The sequence below is a fragment of the Pan paniscus genome, chromosome 2, assembly GCF_029289425.2.
Source record: "Pan paniscus chromosome 2, NHGRI_mPanPan1-v2.0_pri, whole genome shotgun sequence".
In the NCBI taxonomy this organism is placed as follows: Eukaryota; Metazoa; Chordata; class Mammalia; order Primates; family Hominidae; genus Pan; species Pan paniscus.
This window is the reverse complement of record NC_085926.1, coordinates 38,128,364-38,144,848: the sequence shown is the minus strand read 5'-3', so window position 1 is coordinate 38,144,848 and position 16,485 is coordinate 38,128,364. Positions and strand designations below refer to the sequence as shown.

The window sequence follows — 16,485 nt, the reverse complement described above, 5'->3', positions numbered from 1 at the left end:
GGAGGATCACTTGAACCCAGGAGTTTTGAGGCTGCAGTGAGCTATGATTGCACCACTGCACTCCAGCCTGGGTGACAGAGCCAGACAGTCTCTAAAAAGAATTAAGAGAGATTTAAGCAGCATGACAACAAAATGAATCAAATGCAATGTGTGAAAACTGTCTTGGCTCATAGATTAGCATCTTCAGCAAATACTATATTTTCAGTATCTCCTCAAATGCAAATGTCCATGAAAACGAAATCAGGATAGAAAAGAAGGAAACTTTTATTAACTTTTCAAACCATGGTACTTATAGCATTTCCTTGTACTCTACTCACCTCCACTTAGCAGCTTCATGACAAGCCACAGCTCATCTTTTACCACAAAAGATGTGTAGTAAGATACAATATTAGGATGATGGCATTGACTCATGGCTTGAATTTCTTTCTACAAAGAAGAGAAAACATAATAATTCATTATATGCAAGCCTAAAACAAATGTTGTGAGTTAGCAAATCCAGATTTTGAAATCTCAAGACTGTGTCACACCTTTCTGGGATCTCCATGGCTCTGATTTCTTCAAGAAGGGTTAAACCAATAAAACCACTTTGTCTCCCTCAGTCCATTCTGACTCAATTTCCTCCACTCATTACACTAGTAATCTTTCAAACTAGAAGCACACTATTTAACACACCCTGGCACAACACTCCAGGAGGCCTCCTTTGGGACATATATTTTTGCTTCAAGGTGCCCTTGAAGAACCATCTTGGGAAATCTGGTTTTATAGCTATAAAAGATATTAACTAATAAACAGGGTTTTTTTATAGTTTGTGTAGGGATTTTTCTTTGCAAAATATTACTTCATTCCATTTTTGTGAAATAATTCTCACACTAAAGAGAAACAAACTGAAACAGGACAACGTCAAAAACTAAATCCAGAGTAGAAATCTGAGCCAAAAATCTAAGCTTACTCTATCTCAGCTTATGATTTTAAACTAGATTTGGTATAACAAAATGCCTTATAAAGCCATGTGTGATCAGGGCCCTGTTTACCTGCTTCTTTTAACTCTAGACATTTAACCCTATTGTGCCTCAGCCTCAAATACACTTCCCCTATCATCTCTGCTTAGCTAACTCCAATTCTTCCTTCTGATCTCAGTCTAGACAAAATTTCCTCCCAGCTTCCCAGGTTTAGTTAGATGCTCCTTCTCTTAGCTTCCAAGCACCCTGTATGTCTCCTCCCATCATGGTACATAAAATACTGGATAGTACATTGTGTGCTTATCTGTCTGTCTCTCCCTTCTAGGCTGAGAGCTCCATGAAGGCAAGTACTCAAAAGTAGATTCTCAATCACTGTGGAACTTATCTGACTATACTATAATTGCCTATTTCTTTTGACATCCCCCACAAAACTGTAAGCTCAGTGAGAACTGGAACTGTTCTTAGCACATATCATTGTGCCTGGCACAGAGTACACCTTCAATAAATATTTGTTGAATGAATGAAATACTACAGCACTTTATATGGCTTTTCACCTATTAATGTACCTGCCCTATGCCCTTGGGATTTGTTCAATAAGATCAACTGTGTGAAAGTCGTCCATAATCCCTGACTGATAAGGAGTACTCAATAAATGCTAACTTTCAATTTCTCATCATCTTTACTTGAATGCAACTTCCTTTATGGCAATGATCTTGCCATACATATCTTGCAACCCCAAAGTCACCAGCACGGTCTTCTGTACTAAAAGCTAAGTAAATATGAAAGAAAAGGAAGAAAGAACTAAAGTAAGCACCTTGCTACTAACATAGTTATATAGAATTTCAAGGATAAGGTAAGTACATATAAGAGGAAACAGATAAGAGAGCATATAGGTACCAAATGAGTAGTAAAGATGTTAATGTTGCAAGATGATTCTGCTGAGAAACAGCATAAAGGAAAAAAAGATAAATGTTATAAGAATCTATAGGAAAGAACAATTAAGGTAGGCAAGTGTGATCAAAAAAAAGCCTTTACAGAATAGGTGGGAACCATGTTTAATTCTATAGGATAGGGAGAAATAACAGTACAAGATGATAGGTACATATGATTTTCATAAATGATGACATACCTAAGACATCCAATGAGTAAATCTGTCTAGGATAAGAAGTTCATGTTTTCAACACATATTAACAATACTAAGCACCTACTATAATCCCTACTACGTGCCAGGTATAGTGCTAGGTACTCGATCAACATGGGGAGTCCTCATGAAACTTACAGTTTGGTAAAGAAGTTAGACAAATACTACTTTACAATACAGAATAATAAACAGCTTGACAGGGGAAGTACTAGACACTACATGATTTCATTGGAGAGGCACATTAAAAAATAGGAGTCATAACATGGAAGGCTTGGAAGTTTCCTGCATTAACACTGCAACAGGAAAGGTAAGTAGGTTTTTAAGATTGTTGATTGTTTAATTACCTGGGACTAGATCATAAAGGACTTTGAAAGTATATTTAAAAATCAGGCTTCACCCTAACAGCAACGGAAAGATATCAAAGGTTTAACTATATTATACATTTTCATAAATCACCCTTGGATACCACATAGAAAATCAATGAAGAAGACTGGAGACAAAGCTTCTGTTTAAGCTGTTGCCACCATGTGAGTGAGAGATGATGGAGAAATGATAAACAGCTAATTTATCAGTTCTGATTACTGTACTACGGTTATATTAATATTAGGGCAAGTTGGGTGGATAGCATAAGGAAACTCTGTACTACTTTTGCAATTCTTCTGTAAGTTTTAAGCTATTTCAAAATAAAAGGTTAAAAAAGTTAGTGGCAGTATGAATGAAAAGGGAAGAGTCGAGATAATAATAGAGGTACAAACAATAGGATTTGGTGACTAACTGATAGGGAAGGTGAAGGAAAGAAAAATCACATGAGAGAGTGACAATGCAAAGAGTTAGGGTCAAATTGTGGAAGGTCTTAAATGTTAAGCTAAGGGTTTTGAGCTTTAATCTGAAAGGGGGAGTACTACAAAGGGTTTTCTAGCAAAAGACTATCAAAAAAACACAAAATCCAAAGATGAAAAGGGGCTTAAATATTCTTGTTCTTGCCTTCTATTCCTTTAAAGGGGGAAAGGGGAATCTTCTTGTACCTTAACTACCAGTAGAGTTATCCTTTCCTCCTTTCAAAAAGAAAAATAAATATATAAATGATTCACAAGAGTGGTATATGAATACTGACTTAAATTACCCAGCAGCTTCCTCAACCACCTATAAAGTGAATTCCTGGGCCAGGTACAGTGGCTCACACCTATAATCCCAGCACTTTGGGAGGCCGAGGTAGGAGGATCCCTTAAGCCCAGGAGTTTGAGACCAGCCTGGGCAACAGAGTGAGACTCCGCCTCTATTTAAAAAATAAATTAATAAAATAAATAAATAAAGTGAATTCCACCCCTTCTAATGAAACTGCTTTCTTGAAAATCTTTTATTGTCTGCTAGAGCCAGATTTTTTGTTTGAACTATTTAGTTCTCCACCTCAAGCTTTCTGAAGCCTTTTTTTTCTAATGGTAACTTTTTATTCCTTCGTGAAACTCACTCACCATCATTTCTACCATTACTTTCTGGTTTTCTAATTCCCTAAATGTAGTCAGTTTTCCTCCATTTCACACACCCAAATAATGTTAATTTATTCATTCATTCATATAGGATAAACAAAATAAAGTCTCTGCCTTAACTGAGTGCTCATTCTACTACTAATGTATTTTCCATCCAGGAAATCTGTGTTTTCCTTTCCATTACCACCATCACTGCCTGAATTTAGAGTCTCGATATCTCTGTATAGCACAGTGTACCTCAAACTATGTGTTGTAATCTATGTGGGTCATGAAATAAATTTAGTGGATTGTATTTTAAAAAGATGAATAAATAGGATAGAAAATGAGAGTATATTCTATATAATATGAAAATGTTTCAGATATAATATTTATGAATATATATCTTTAAATACCAGGTAATGATAGAATGTATCTCTCTTAGTGAGGGTCTTATTTTCAAAGTTTTATAAAGTTGTTGGTCTAGACCACAGCAAAGCCTACCAACTAGTCTCTTTGCCACTGATGTCTTACTCCTTTGCAATTCACTTTGCCAAATATTACAGAACTAATCTACTAGGATGGCTATGACAAAAAAAGATGAACAATAACAAGTATTGGTGAGGATATAGAGAAACTGAAAAGCTCATATATTGCTGGTGGGAATGTAAAATGGTACGGCTACTTTGGAAAATAGCTTGGCAGTTTTTCAAAAAGTTAAACACAGAGTTACCATATTACCCAGCAATTCCACTCTTAGGTATATACTCAAGATAATAAAACACAAATGTACATATGAAGACTTGCACACAGATGTTCATCACAATATTACTGATAAAAGCCAAGAAGCAGAAACAGCCCAAATGCCCAACAATTGAAGAAAGGACAAACAATATGTGGTATATCTATATAATGGACTGTTATTCACCAATAAAAAAGGAAAAAAGAACTGATACATGCTACAATATGGATGAACTTTGGAAACATGCTAAACGAAAGCCAGACACAAAAGGCCACATATTGTATGAACCTATTTATATGAAATGTCCAGAGTAGGCAAATCTATGCAGACAGACAGTAGATTAGTGATTGCCTAGGGCTGAGGGGAGGAAAGAATAAAGAATGAGTGGTCATGGGTATGGAGTTTCTTTTTGGGGTGATAGTGGTGATGGTTGCACAACTTTGCGAATAAACTAAAAACCATAGCATTATATATTTTTAAAGGGTAGATTTATGATACATGAATTTTATATCAATAAAGCTGTTATGTTTTAAAAAGTATTATAAAACTAAACTTCCTAAAACTCAGTTCTAATGAAGTCATTTCCCTTTAAAAAAAAAATCTTCAAAGACACTTGCCTCTATTTCTGTAGCTAATCAATATTTCCTATCAAATAAAATCCTAATTTTTTCACTTATTATTTCTTCTTTATGGTTTCTAGGCTGTCTACTATTCTTTCCTGATTTTAAACCCCTGCCAAGCAGACTTGCTATCTATGCCTGTTTAAAGTCTACACAGCCCTGGTGGCCCAGGCCACAAATATTTCCACAAAGTCCTCCATTTTCGCAATTAGAAGCTCTCTTCCTCCCCTTTCTTTCACATGACTTTTTTTTTTTTTTTTTTTTTTTTTTTTTTGAGACAGGGCCTCACTCTGTGTCACCCAGGCTGGCATGCAGTGGCATGAACGTGACTCACTGCAGCATCAACATCCTGGGCTCAAGCAATCTTCCCACCTCAGCCTCCCAAGTAGCTGCAATAACAGGCGCATACCACCATGCCAAGCTAATTTTTTATTTTTCATTTTAGAGACGGGGTCTCACCATGTTGCCCCGGCTAACCTCGAACTCCTAGCCTCAAGTGATCCTCCTGCCTCAGCCTCCCAAAGTGCTGGGATTACAGGCGTGAGCAACCACCCCTAGCAGCAGGTTCTTAAATATTGGATTTTATTTTAAATCTTGCATTATATAAGTTTTGTGCCGTTTCCTGTTTGTTTTTTGAGACAGAGTCTTGCTCTGTCACCCAAGTTGGAGTGCAGTGGCACAATCTTGGCCCACTGCAACCTCTGCCTCCCAGGTTCAAGTGATTCTTGTGCCTTGACCTCCTGAGTAACTGGAATTACAGGCGTGCACCACCACACTCAACTAATTTTTGATTGTTTTAATAGAGATAGGGTTTTGCCACGTTGGCCAAGCTGGTCTCAAACTCCTTGGCTCAAGTGATCCACCCGCCTTGGCCTCCCAGTGGTGGGATTACAGGCGTAAGCCACTATGCCTGGCCCTGTGCAGAGTTTTTACTTAGTTTGTTATAACTGTGATTTGGATTTATCCATGTTGGTGTTGCCTATGGTTGTCTTTGTGTCGCTTTAGTGAGAGATTTCCAAATGGATTTAAATGTAATGAAGACAAATTCTGTCGAATTATATAGTTATATGTGTAAGTCGTATTCAATTTTTTTTTCAGAGATGGAGTCTTACTCTGTTGCCCAGGCTGGAATGCAATGGTGCGATCAATGTTCAAGCAATGGTAGGAGAATTGCTTGAACCTGGGAGGCGGAGGTCAGAGTGAGCCGAGATCGTGCCACTGCATTCCAGCCTGGGAGACAGAGCGAGACTCCATCTCAAAGAAAACCAAAAAAAAAAAAAAAAAAAGAAATGTTCTTTCTACTTTTGAACTAAGATTATAATCATTTTGTTAGTACTATACTAAGCAGACAATAATAGACTTAAGTCAGAAAGACCTGATTTTTAATCCAGACTCTATCACTTATTATATGATTTACTTCCTTCATCTAGAAAACAGCTACTACTTAGCTCATGGAGATGTGTGTGAGGTTAAAGTACACTGAAGTACCTAGCACTGAAAAATGTTTGCTATTATCATCAAGTGAACTTAAGTTATTTAAACTTTGAGCGTCAGCTTAATCATGAAGCAGTTAATAATAAGACTTTCATTCATTTTACTCTATCCTTATGGATTAACTAACTGGCAAATTACAGGTCTTCATATTGGACTTCCCAAATTCTAGTCTTAATATGTAGGTTAAAATTTTTGTTTTTCTTTAACAGAATTAGTTCGCAGTTTATCGACTTCTTTTATCATCACTGCAGTTCAAGTGTCCAAATGGTGCTCTAAAGTATTATGGTATGTATCAATCCAAGATCTTAAAATAAGATTTCGATCAGCATTTCCTTCGAAGTATGCATTCTCTCACCAAAGATGGCTCAAGATCATTCCAGCAGCCCACTCCTTCAGCTCCTGCTCGTACATTACCAATTCCTAAAGAAAGACATTTGTCTCGTCCATCTCATATATAATTATATATTATGCAATATATAATTCCAGTACCTCTTTTTCTTTAATTCCAATTATTCCCTAATACTCAGTACAGACACCACCAGAAATAAAATACAATTTGGGACAGTGAAAAAAACTTCTGGATGGGCAGGTCATTCCAGTTCTGATACCCAACCTTTCTAGCACTAGCTGTATATGCTCTTAAAGAAATTACTTAATAAAGTAACAATATTAGTTCACATTTGTATGGCAGTTTAGAGTCTTCAAATACTGTATCATTTGAGCCTCAAGAAAAACCTCAAAAGGTATCCAAAGCAAGTATTATTATTTTCATTAAGCCAAAGAAACTGAAAATTTTGAAACAATAATAAGTAATTTTAAAAACTAATTTCCTTTGCTGAGCACTTACTATATACTTAAAACTATTGTGGGTAGCACAATGCCTAAAAGAAATACAATACAATCCCTGTATGGTTACGTTTTAATGTCACAGAACATTCTCACAGCTATTGCTTGGGACTTCCCTTTCTTCTTCCTTTCCCTAGCCTTTGAAGAAGCTAATGCTGCCTGGGGGTCATTCTATCTCTTGTCTTATATCCAGCATTAGAATGAAAGTTTAAAAGGCCAGAGCCTTTCAAAGGATATTCCACTTGACCCAGGAATCACAATTCCATGGTATTATTTTAAGGGAATAGAGAAGCAAGCATTGTTTATAACAATAAAAAAGAGGAAACAAAGTAATTAGCAAATATCATAGTTAATAAAGTGTGGTCTATTCAACAGAATACTATAAACACACTGTAAATGATACTGATCCATATTTACAGACACAGAAAAAGTTCTATGATAAATTATTAAATGAAAAGAGCAAGAATCTGACTACATTATCATAAAAATACAAATATATTCAAATGTTCACTCTGAAAGGTTACATATTAAATGTTAGTCTCAGAGTAAGAATATTATAACTAATTTTTTTCTACTTATCCAGACTTTATAAATTTTACAATGAATATTATTTATTAATGAAGAAATCATAAACTTTTTTTAAAAAGAAACAAATCAAAAACTTCAAGTTATTTCCCATTGTAATGTGAATATATGAGTATATCTCTCCATTTCAGAAGTATAAGATGTGCATACCAGGAGTTCATCCATGCTAGTTTGACATTTCTCAAGGTTTATCCGTTTGATTGCCACTTTCTCCTTTTTAGGGGCACAATAAGCTGCTTGGACTACAGCAGTTGCTCCACTCCCTAAAAACAAATACATAAAAGAGTAAATAAGTAGATGGATATATAAAAACATGACATTTCTAATTCCCATACAATTTAAACAAGAGTAATCCTTATCTTGTTCCTACAGCACATAACAGATACAGAAAAATGCTCTAAAGAGTGTCAGTTAAAACAAAAGCCTCAACCATTTCATATGTACTGCCAATAAATACCAGTGCAAAAAAAATGTCAAAACTGCTAGTATTCCAGTTCCAGGATACAATGGCATAGGCTCACATTTCCTCACTCCTCTCCTCCAAATACAACTAAATAGCCTAAAAATAATTCAACAAACAATCATAAGAGGGCTCTGAAAGGTAGAAAGAGAGAGGTAGACTAGTTAGGGATCTCAAGACTTCAAGAAAACACCACAGTAAGTTCACTGGGTTTTCCCTTTATCTCCCAAATATCCCAGACTGGACACCAGAGAGGCTTGTAAACTGGAATGAACACCAAAAATGGATGGATAAGGCAGATAAAGACAAATAAATAAATGAGAAAACTCTGCTCTCTCTGGCCAACAGTCTATGAAAGGGGCAGCTCAGCAGAGACCTAGCGGAGAGATACATTTTCCAGTCCCCATCCAGGACAGTGGTGAACCCAGTCCTCCCCAGCATCAGCAGGGTCTCCACACTATGCCTGAAACAGTAGCAGGCCAGATTCTCCACAGCGCCAGCCAGGTGTCTACCCCACACATGTGGCAATGTCAAGCCAATCTGCCCTTAGCAGCAGCAAAGCCAGGGCCCCACATCCACAGGTCAGCCCAGGCAGCTACAGAGATAGAACGGGAGTTCTAGAGGTGCCAGAAGAATAAAACAGAAAAAAATAGCATTCCAAGAGATCTGAAAACTGAATTACCATAGGATTACAGCTCACAAAAGTAGGACAAGAGCTATACACTAAACTTAAATAGGGTAACTACCTATTAAAAGAGAAGAATTAAATAGGATCAAGAGTCTCAGCCAGGTGCAGTGGCATGCACCTGTAATCCTAGCTAATCAGGAGGCTGAGGCAAGAGGATCATCTAAGGCCAGGAGTTATAGACCAGCCTGGGAAACATAGCAAGAACCTGTCTCATTAAAGAAAAATAAAACAAAAAAAGTGTCCTAACATAATAACCTAAATGTCCAAGGTACAATAAAAAAAAAAAAAAATGACATGTCATACCAAGAACCAGGAAAAGCACACGTGAATGAGAAAAGAAAAAAGATGACCACACGATCATACTGATGCCAACACCAAGATAAATCAGATGTTGGAATTACCTGACAAGAATTTTAAAGCAGCCGTCATAAAAGTGCTTCTACAAACGACTACAAAATCTTTTGAAACAGGCCGGGCATGGTGGCTCACGCCTGTTATCCCAGCACTTTGGGAGGCAGGCGGATCACGAGGTCAGGAGATCGAGACCATCTTGGCCAACATGGTAAAATCCCATCTCTACTAAAAATACAAAAATTAGCTGGGTGTGGAATCCCAGCTACTCGGGAGGCTGAGGCACGAGAATGACTTGAACCTGGGAGGCGGAGGTTGCAGTGAGCTGAGATTGCACCCTTGCACTCCAGCCTGGATGACAGAGTGAGACTCTGTCTCAAAAAAAAAAAAAAAAGCTTTTGAAACAAATAAAAAACAGAAAATCTCAGCAAAGAAGTAGAACTTACTTTTTAAAGTACCACATGGAAATTATACAACTGAAACATACAATTATCAAAATAAAACATTTGCTGGACAGACTCAATAGCAGAGTGGAAATGACAGAAGATAAATTTGGTGAACTTGAAGACAAGATTAACAGTTTGCTCTATCTAAACAACAGAGAGAAAACAGACTAGGGAAAAAAAAAAAAAACAAAGCCTTAGGGAATGGTGGGATAATGATAAAAGATCTAAAATCCATGCGTTAGGTAGAATAACGGGCCTCCCAAAAATGTACATCTTAATCCCCAAAGCCTGTGAATGTTACCATATGTGGCAAAAAAGGACTTTGCAGATGTTAAGGATCTTGAGATGGGAAGATTATCCTAAATTGTCTGGGTGGGCCCAATGTAATCATAAGGGACCTCGTAAGTGAAAGAGGGAAGCAGGAGGGTCAGAGAAGATGAGACGATGGAAGTAGTCAGAGTTATAGCCAGGCACAGTGGCTCATGCCTATAATCCCAGCACTTTGGGAGGCCAAGGTGAGCAGATCGCCTGAGTCCAGAAGTTCAAGACCAGCCTGGGTGACATGGCAAAACCCTGTCTCTACAAAAAATACAAAAATTAGCTGGGCGTGGTGGTGTGCACTTATAGTCCTAGCTACTTGGGAGGCTGAGGTGGGAGATCATTTGAGCCTGGGAGGCAGAGGTTGCAGTGAGCCAAGAACATGCCACTGCACTCCAGCCTGGGAGACACAGTGATACTCGGTCTCAAAAAAAAAAAAAAAAAAAAGTTGGAGCTATACAGACATGAGCCAGGGAGCAAATACTGACACATGCCTAAAAACACTGTTTGCATTATGAAAACATACTAAGGGATGCCAGGCACAAAAGTCTATATATAGTATGATTCCAATTATATGAAATACCAAGATTATAAAAATCCATTGAAGCAGAAAGTAGATTAGTGGTTACCAAGGTCTGAAGAGGGAGAAATGGGGAGTACAGCTAATGAGTACAGTTGACCCATGAACAATGTGAACTTGAACTGCATGAGTCCACTTAGATAAAGATTTTTTCCGCCAGGAACAGTGTTTCACGCCTGTAATCCCAGCACTTTAGGCGGCTGAGGCTGGCGGATCACTTGAAACCAGAGTTCGAGACCAGGCTGGCCAACATGGAGAAACCCTGCCTCTACTAAAAATACAAAAATCAGGCTGGGCGCAGTGGCTCACGCCTGTAATCCCAACACTTTGGGAAGCCAAGGTGGGCAGATCACAGGGGGTCAGGAGATCAACACCATCTGGCCAACATAGTGAAACCCTGTCTCTACTAAAAATACAAAAATTAGCCGGGCATGGTGGCACACGCCTGTAGTCCCTGCTACTTGGGAGGGTGAAGCAGGAGAATCACTTGAACCCGGAAGGTGGAGGTTACAGTGAGCTGAGATTGCGCCACTTTCCTCCAGCCTGGGCAACACAGCAAGACTCTATTTTGGGGGAAAAAAAAAAAAGATTATTTCCAATCAAATGCAGATGGAAAATACAGTATTCACAGGATGAGAAACTCACATATATGGAGGGCTGACTTTTCACACAATGAGGGTCCTGCAGGACTAACTGCAGGACTTGAGTGTGCATGAATTTGGGTATAATTGAGTATGCATGAATTTGGGAGTCCTGGAACCAGTCCCCCACATATACTGAGGGAAAATTGTACATTGTTTCTTTTGGAGTTATGAAAACATTCTGGAATTAATGGTGATGGTTGTACAACTCTGTAAGTATGCTGAATTGTACACTTTAAAAGGATAAATTTTATGGTGTGTGAATTATATCTCAATAAAGCTGTTATAGGCCAGAAATAATGACTCACGCCTGTAGTCCTAACACTTTGGGAGGCCAAGGCGGGAGGACTGCTTGAGTCCAGGAATTCGAGACCCGCATGGGCAACATGGCAAGACCCTGTCTATGAAAAATAAAAAAATTAGCCAGGCCAGGGCGGGAGCTCATGTCTGTAATCCCAGCACTTCGGGAGGCCAAGGTGGATGGATCGCTTGAGCCCAAGAGTTCGAGATCAACCTGGGCAATATAGTGGGACTCTGTCCCTACAAAAATACAAAATTTAGCCAGGCGTTATGGCACACATGTGTAGTCCCAGCTACTAGGGAGCGTGAGGTAGGAGGATCGCTTGAGCCTGGGAGGTTGAGGCTGCAGTGAGCTGTGGTCATGCCACTGCACTCCAGCCTGGATGACAAAGCAGGACCCTGTCTCAAAAAAAAAAAAAAAAAAAAGCCAGGTGTGGTGGTGCACGTCTGTAGTCCCACCTAGTATGGAGCCTGAGGCGGGGAGGATCACTTGGGCCTGGGAGTTTGAGGCTGCAGTGGGCCATGATCACACCACTGCACTCCAGCCTGAATGACAGAGAGAGACCCCATCTCAAAAGTAAAAGAAAATAAAATAAAGCTGTTATTTAAAAATCCTTTCAAGTATGCCAACACATTTCTAATACTAATGTGCTGCAAACATTAAAAATTTAACATGAGGCCGGGTATGGTGGCTCATGCCTATAGACCTAGCACTTCGGGAGGTCATGGCAGGCAGATCACTTGAGCTCAGGAGTTTGAGACCAGCCTGGGCCACATGGCGAAACCTCATCTCTACAAAATATACAAAAAAAAAAAAAAATACATATATATATAAATATATATAAATATATATAAATATATATAAATATATATAAATATATATAAATATATATAAATATATATAAATATATATAAATATATATAAATATATATAAATATATATAAATATATATAAATATATAAATATATATAAATATATATATAAATATATATAAATATATATATATATATATAGCTGGATATGGTGATGCAGGCCTGCAGTCCCAGCTACTTGGGAGGCTGAGGCAGGAGAATCGCCTGAACCCAGGAGGCAGAGGTTGTAGTGAGCCGAGACCACCCCACCACACTCCGCCTGGGTGACAGAGCAAGACTCTGTCTCCAAAATAAAAAATATACATATATGATTTACACATATAACTATATAATTTGACAGAATTTGTTTGTTACATTTAAATCCATTTGAAAATCTCTCAATAAACACAACCATAGGCAACACCAACATGGATAAATACAACCATACATACAACACCAACATGAATAAATCCAAATCACAGTTCTGACAAACTAAGTAAAAACTCTGCACGGGGCTGGGCACAGTGGCTCACACCTGTAATCCCAGCACTTTGGGAGGCCGAGGTGGGCAGGTCACTTGAGCCAAGGAGTTCGAGACCAGCCTGGCCAACATGGCGAATCCCTGTCTCTATTAAAACAATACAAAAATTAGCTGGGTGTCGTCGCACACATCTGTAATCCCCGTTACTCAGGAGGCCGAGACACAAGAATTGCTTGAAGCTGGGAGGCAGAGGTTGCAGTGAGCTGAGATTGCACCACTGCCCTCCAGCCTGGGCAACAGAACAAGGCTCTGTCTCAAAAACCAAACAAACAAGTAATGGCACAAAACTCACATAATGCAAAATTTAAAATAAAATCCAATATTTAAGAACACACTTCTGGGGGTTGTGGCTCACATGTGTAATCTCAGCACTTTGGGAAGGTGAGGCAGGAGGATCATTTGGGGCCAGGAGTTCAAGACCAGCCTGGGCAACATGGCAAGACCCCGTCTCTAAAATGAAAAATAAAAAAATTAGCCAGGCATGGTGGTGCACACCTGTAGTCCCAGCTACTGGGGAGGCTGAGATGGGAAGATTGCTTGGGCCCAGGAGGTCAATGCTGCAGTGAGCCATGTTCACACCACTGCACTCCAGCCTGGGTGACAGAGTGAGACCTTGCCTAAAAAAACAAAAAAGAAAGAGAACGAAAGGAAGGAAATCAAAAAGAAAAGAAAAGAACATATTTAGCATTCAATAACATCATCCCCTAGTGTACATAAACAATTTTGACAACAGTTTAGGAACATTAACTTATTACTTGATAAAAATCATTCAACAGGCTACTATTGAAATAGTTTGCAGTTGATCTGCTTCTTGGCTGAGCTCCCTTTGTTATGTGTGTAAGACAGAGAGGCAGAATGGTAGTGCTTGCCATTAAGTTCCCTCCCTCTCATATCCCATCCTCTCTTAATTATTTCTGCATAGAAGCCCTGAAGAAAGTTTAACTGCTTTCTCTTGCCTTCAGTGAGAGGCCACTGGCTGACTCTTGGAAACACCACGGAATAGGAGAAGGAAGCTAATCATGCTGGTCACAAATCTACAAGAAATGCATTTCTCAAGTCACAGGAGACATAACATGGCCTCTGCAAGGTACCTTTGGTCCCAGATAACAGACATCTTCTAATATGCAGATGTGTTCACTGATTCTTTACAATATTTTTACAAATGTACTATCCAGTGGTGTTCTTTTTAACCAGTATTAATTCTCAAAGCAGCTATTCTACCCCTGGATAATCTAACACTGATTGATTTATCTTATATACATAAAACCTGAAATATATTAATAGCATGTCCTATGTAAACCAAAACCATGCTGGGGTTAAAAATGTAGATAAAGAAATGTTTGATTTTAACTTTAGTTATTATTTTCTAGTCATCAGTAAACACAGAATCAATTTCACTAATAACAAAACACCAAACATATGTATTATCAATCATAATTGTTTAGATACTAAAGTATCTTTCTTTCACTCAAAGATTCATTCACTTAATGAACAAATCTTCTCATGAGCGAGATATTATGCTCTGGTGTGATTTAACAAATGGTCAAATGACAAGATGCTAATGTTTCCCACACCCATTGATAAAAAGGGATTTGCAGGCTCCAGTTCTTCTATGCTAACAGTCACTTTCATCCATCTTCATATTATCTTCCCAAAACAAATGTCAAAATAATCTTCAGCAATTGAAAAATATTTTAAGGTTCTAACATAGAAGATTATGGTAATGCGGTAAAAACTCACTACTTTCAACAGTAATTCAGAATAATCAATGACGTTTTCTCATTAGAAAAAAATTTACTTCACAGAAAATACCAATTAATAATGTAAATACGATATGGAAGAATATCTAAAAGTTTTATCATAATTATTTTAACTATTCACCAATATTTTGCAATAATCTAATAATATAGAAGGATTAGAGATACAAATAAAAAATATTTCATCTCTTCTTCAAAGCAGGGTTCCTTAATACAGTTGTTTAACCATTTACTGGGTTTACCATCATTCTTCTTGATGTAAATAGGATCAAATAGAAAATATCAGTATACACTGCACATAACAAAAACAAAAGTTATTTGTAAAACTGTTACTTCAGTATAAAGTATCATACATACGGGTAAAAGTATCTGTTAGGAATGGTTTAGTCTGCTATAATAGGATGTTTTAGAAAAAAAAATTTTTTTAAAGAACAAAAGGAATGGTTTAGTCAAAGTGTGATAGCTACTTCCCTAATGCCTTCGACTAAGCATTGGCCTAATCTGAATACCAACACCATGGAAAATTTAAAACAATTTGCAATAAAACATCCTAATTCAGGCTTTCACTACTTCACATTGGCACGCCTCCTCAATGCCCCATCCTACATCCTCACTTCTTCCACTCTTCTTCTGTCCTCTCCTAGTTAGTTCTTTAACTGCAACCAACGTTAGCCTACGTCACACAGCAGAATAAATTAATGTGCAGAAAATATGGATGAAACTTCTCCTTAAATCTTTCAAACTGGGTAACTCTACTTCTTGAGACAGAGAAGGATCTGCCCAAGCATGAGCAGGACTAAGAAAAAATTTCAGTTTCTCTCCGCTTTACTAAACTTAGAAATTTAAGAGAGAGAACGTAGGGCCGGGCATTGTGGCTCCCACCTGTAGTCTCAGCGCTTTGGGAGGCCAAGGCAGGCAGATCACTTGAGCTGACAAGTTTGAGACCAGCCTGGCCAACACGGTAAAACCCCGTCTCTACAAAAAAATACAAAAATTAGCCGGCTGTGGTGGCACACGCCTGTAGTCCCAGCTACTTGGGAGGCTAAGGTGGGAGGATGGCTTGAACCTGGGAGGCAGAGGTGAGCCATGATCATACTGCTGCACTCCAGCCTGGGCAACAGAGCAAGACCCCACCTCAAAAATAAATTTTTTAAAAAAGAGAGAGATAATGTAAAAGTAGACATTCCTGTCAGGAAAAAATGAATTAAATGAATCAAATCAAATGAACACATTTTCTCCTAAATTGTGCCCAGCCATCACTATAATAGGCTTATAGTCTAAAGATTTTAAAGTATATTTTAGTAAGGTTTTGCATTCACTAAAGAAAAGCACTAGCCCAGGCTGTTTTGAAAGATGACTAAAGTATTGTCACCTGAACCACACAAAACATAAGAATTTACAATTTTGTTAACCCCTTTTCTAAATAAGGTCTCTTGTCAGAGTCATGTTGAAAATTAACTGGCAAAACATCTGTAAGAATAGTCATCATCATAAAAATCATGCTATTCTCTCCATACAAAGATGAAAATAAAGACACTGCCATATGCTTCAAGTAATTATTCAAGCAGCCTGATGGTTTTGCAATGAATCATCACTCGCTCTCCTGTTCACTCTGGTGATCTCCCATCTGAGCGGATGGCAACTCCATTCTTCCAGATGCTCTAGCCAAAAATCTTGGAATCATCTTATCTTCCCTTTCTC

At 38.1% G+C, this 16,485-nt stretch overlaps 1 protein-coding gene across 3 annotated transcripts in view; it reads right to left on the bottom strand.

The window, feature by feature from the left end:
• OXSR1 (oxidative stress responsive kinase 1) overlaps nucleotides 1–16,485 on the bottom strand; it is a 93,375-nt gene that overhangs the window by 64,285 nt on the left and 12,605 nt on the right. For 2 of the 3 annotated variants that reach the window (XM_003826097.6, XM_055109658.2), the window contains exons 2-3: nucleotides 8,001–8,113; nucleotides 318–426 (exon numbers count right to left, since the gene is read on the bottom strand). In XM_003826097.6, coding sequence (XP_003826145.2) covers nucleotides 318–426; nucleotides 8,001–8,113 — 222 coding nt within the window. Of the gene's footprint in view, nucleotides 1–317; nucleotides 427–8,000; nucleotides 8,114–13,522; nucleotides 13,950–16,485 lie in introns of those variants that run through there. The other variant, XM_055109659.1, reaches the window with a different exon arrangement.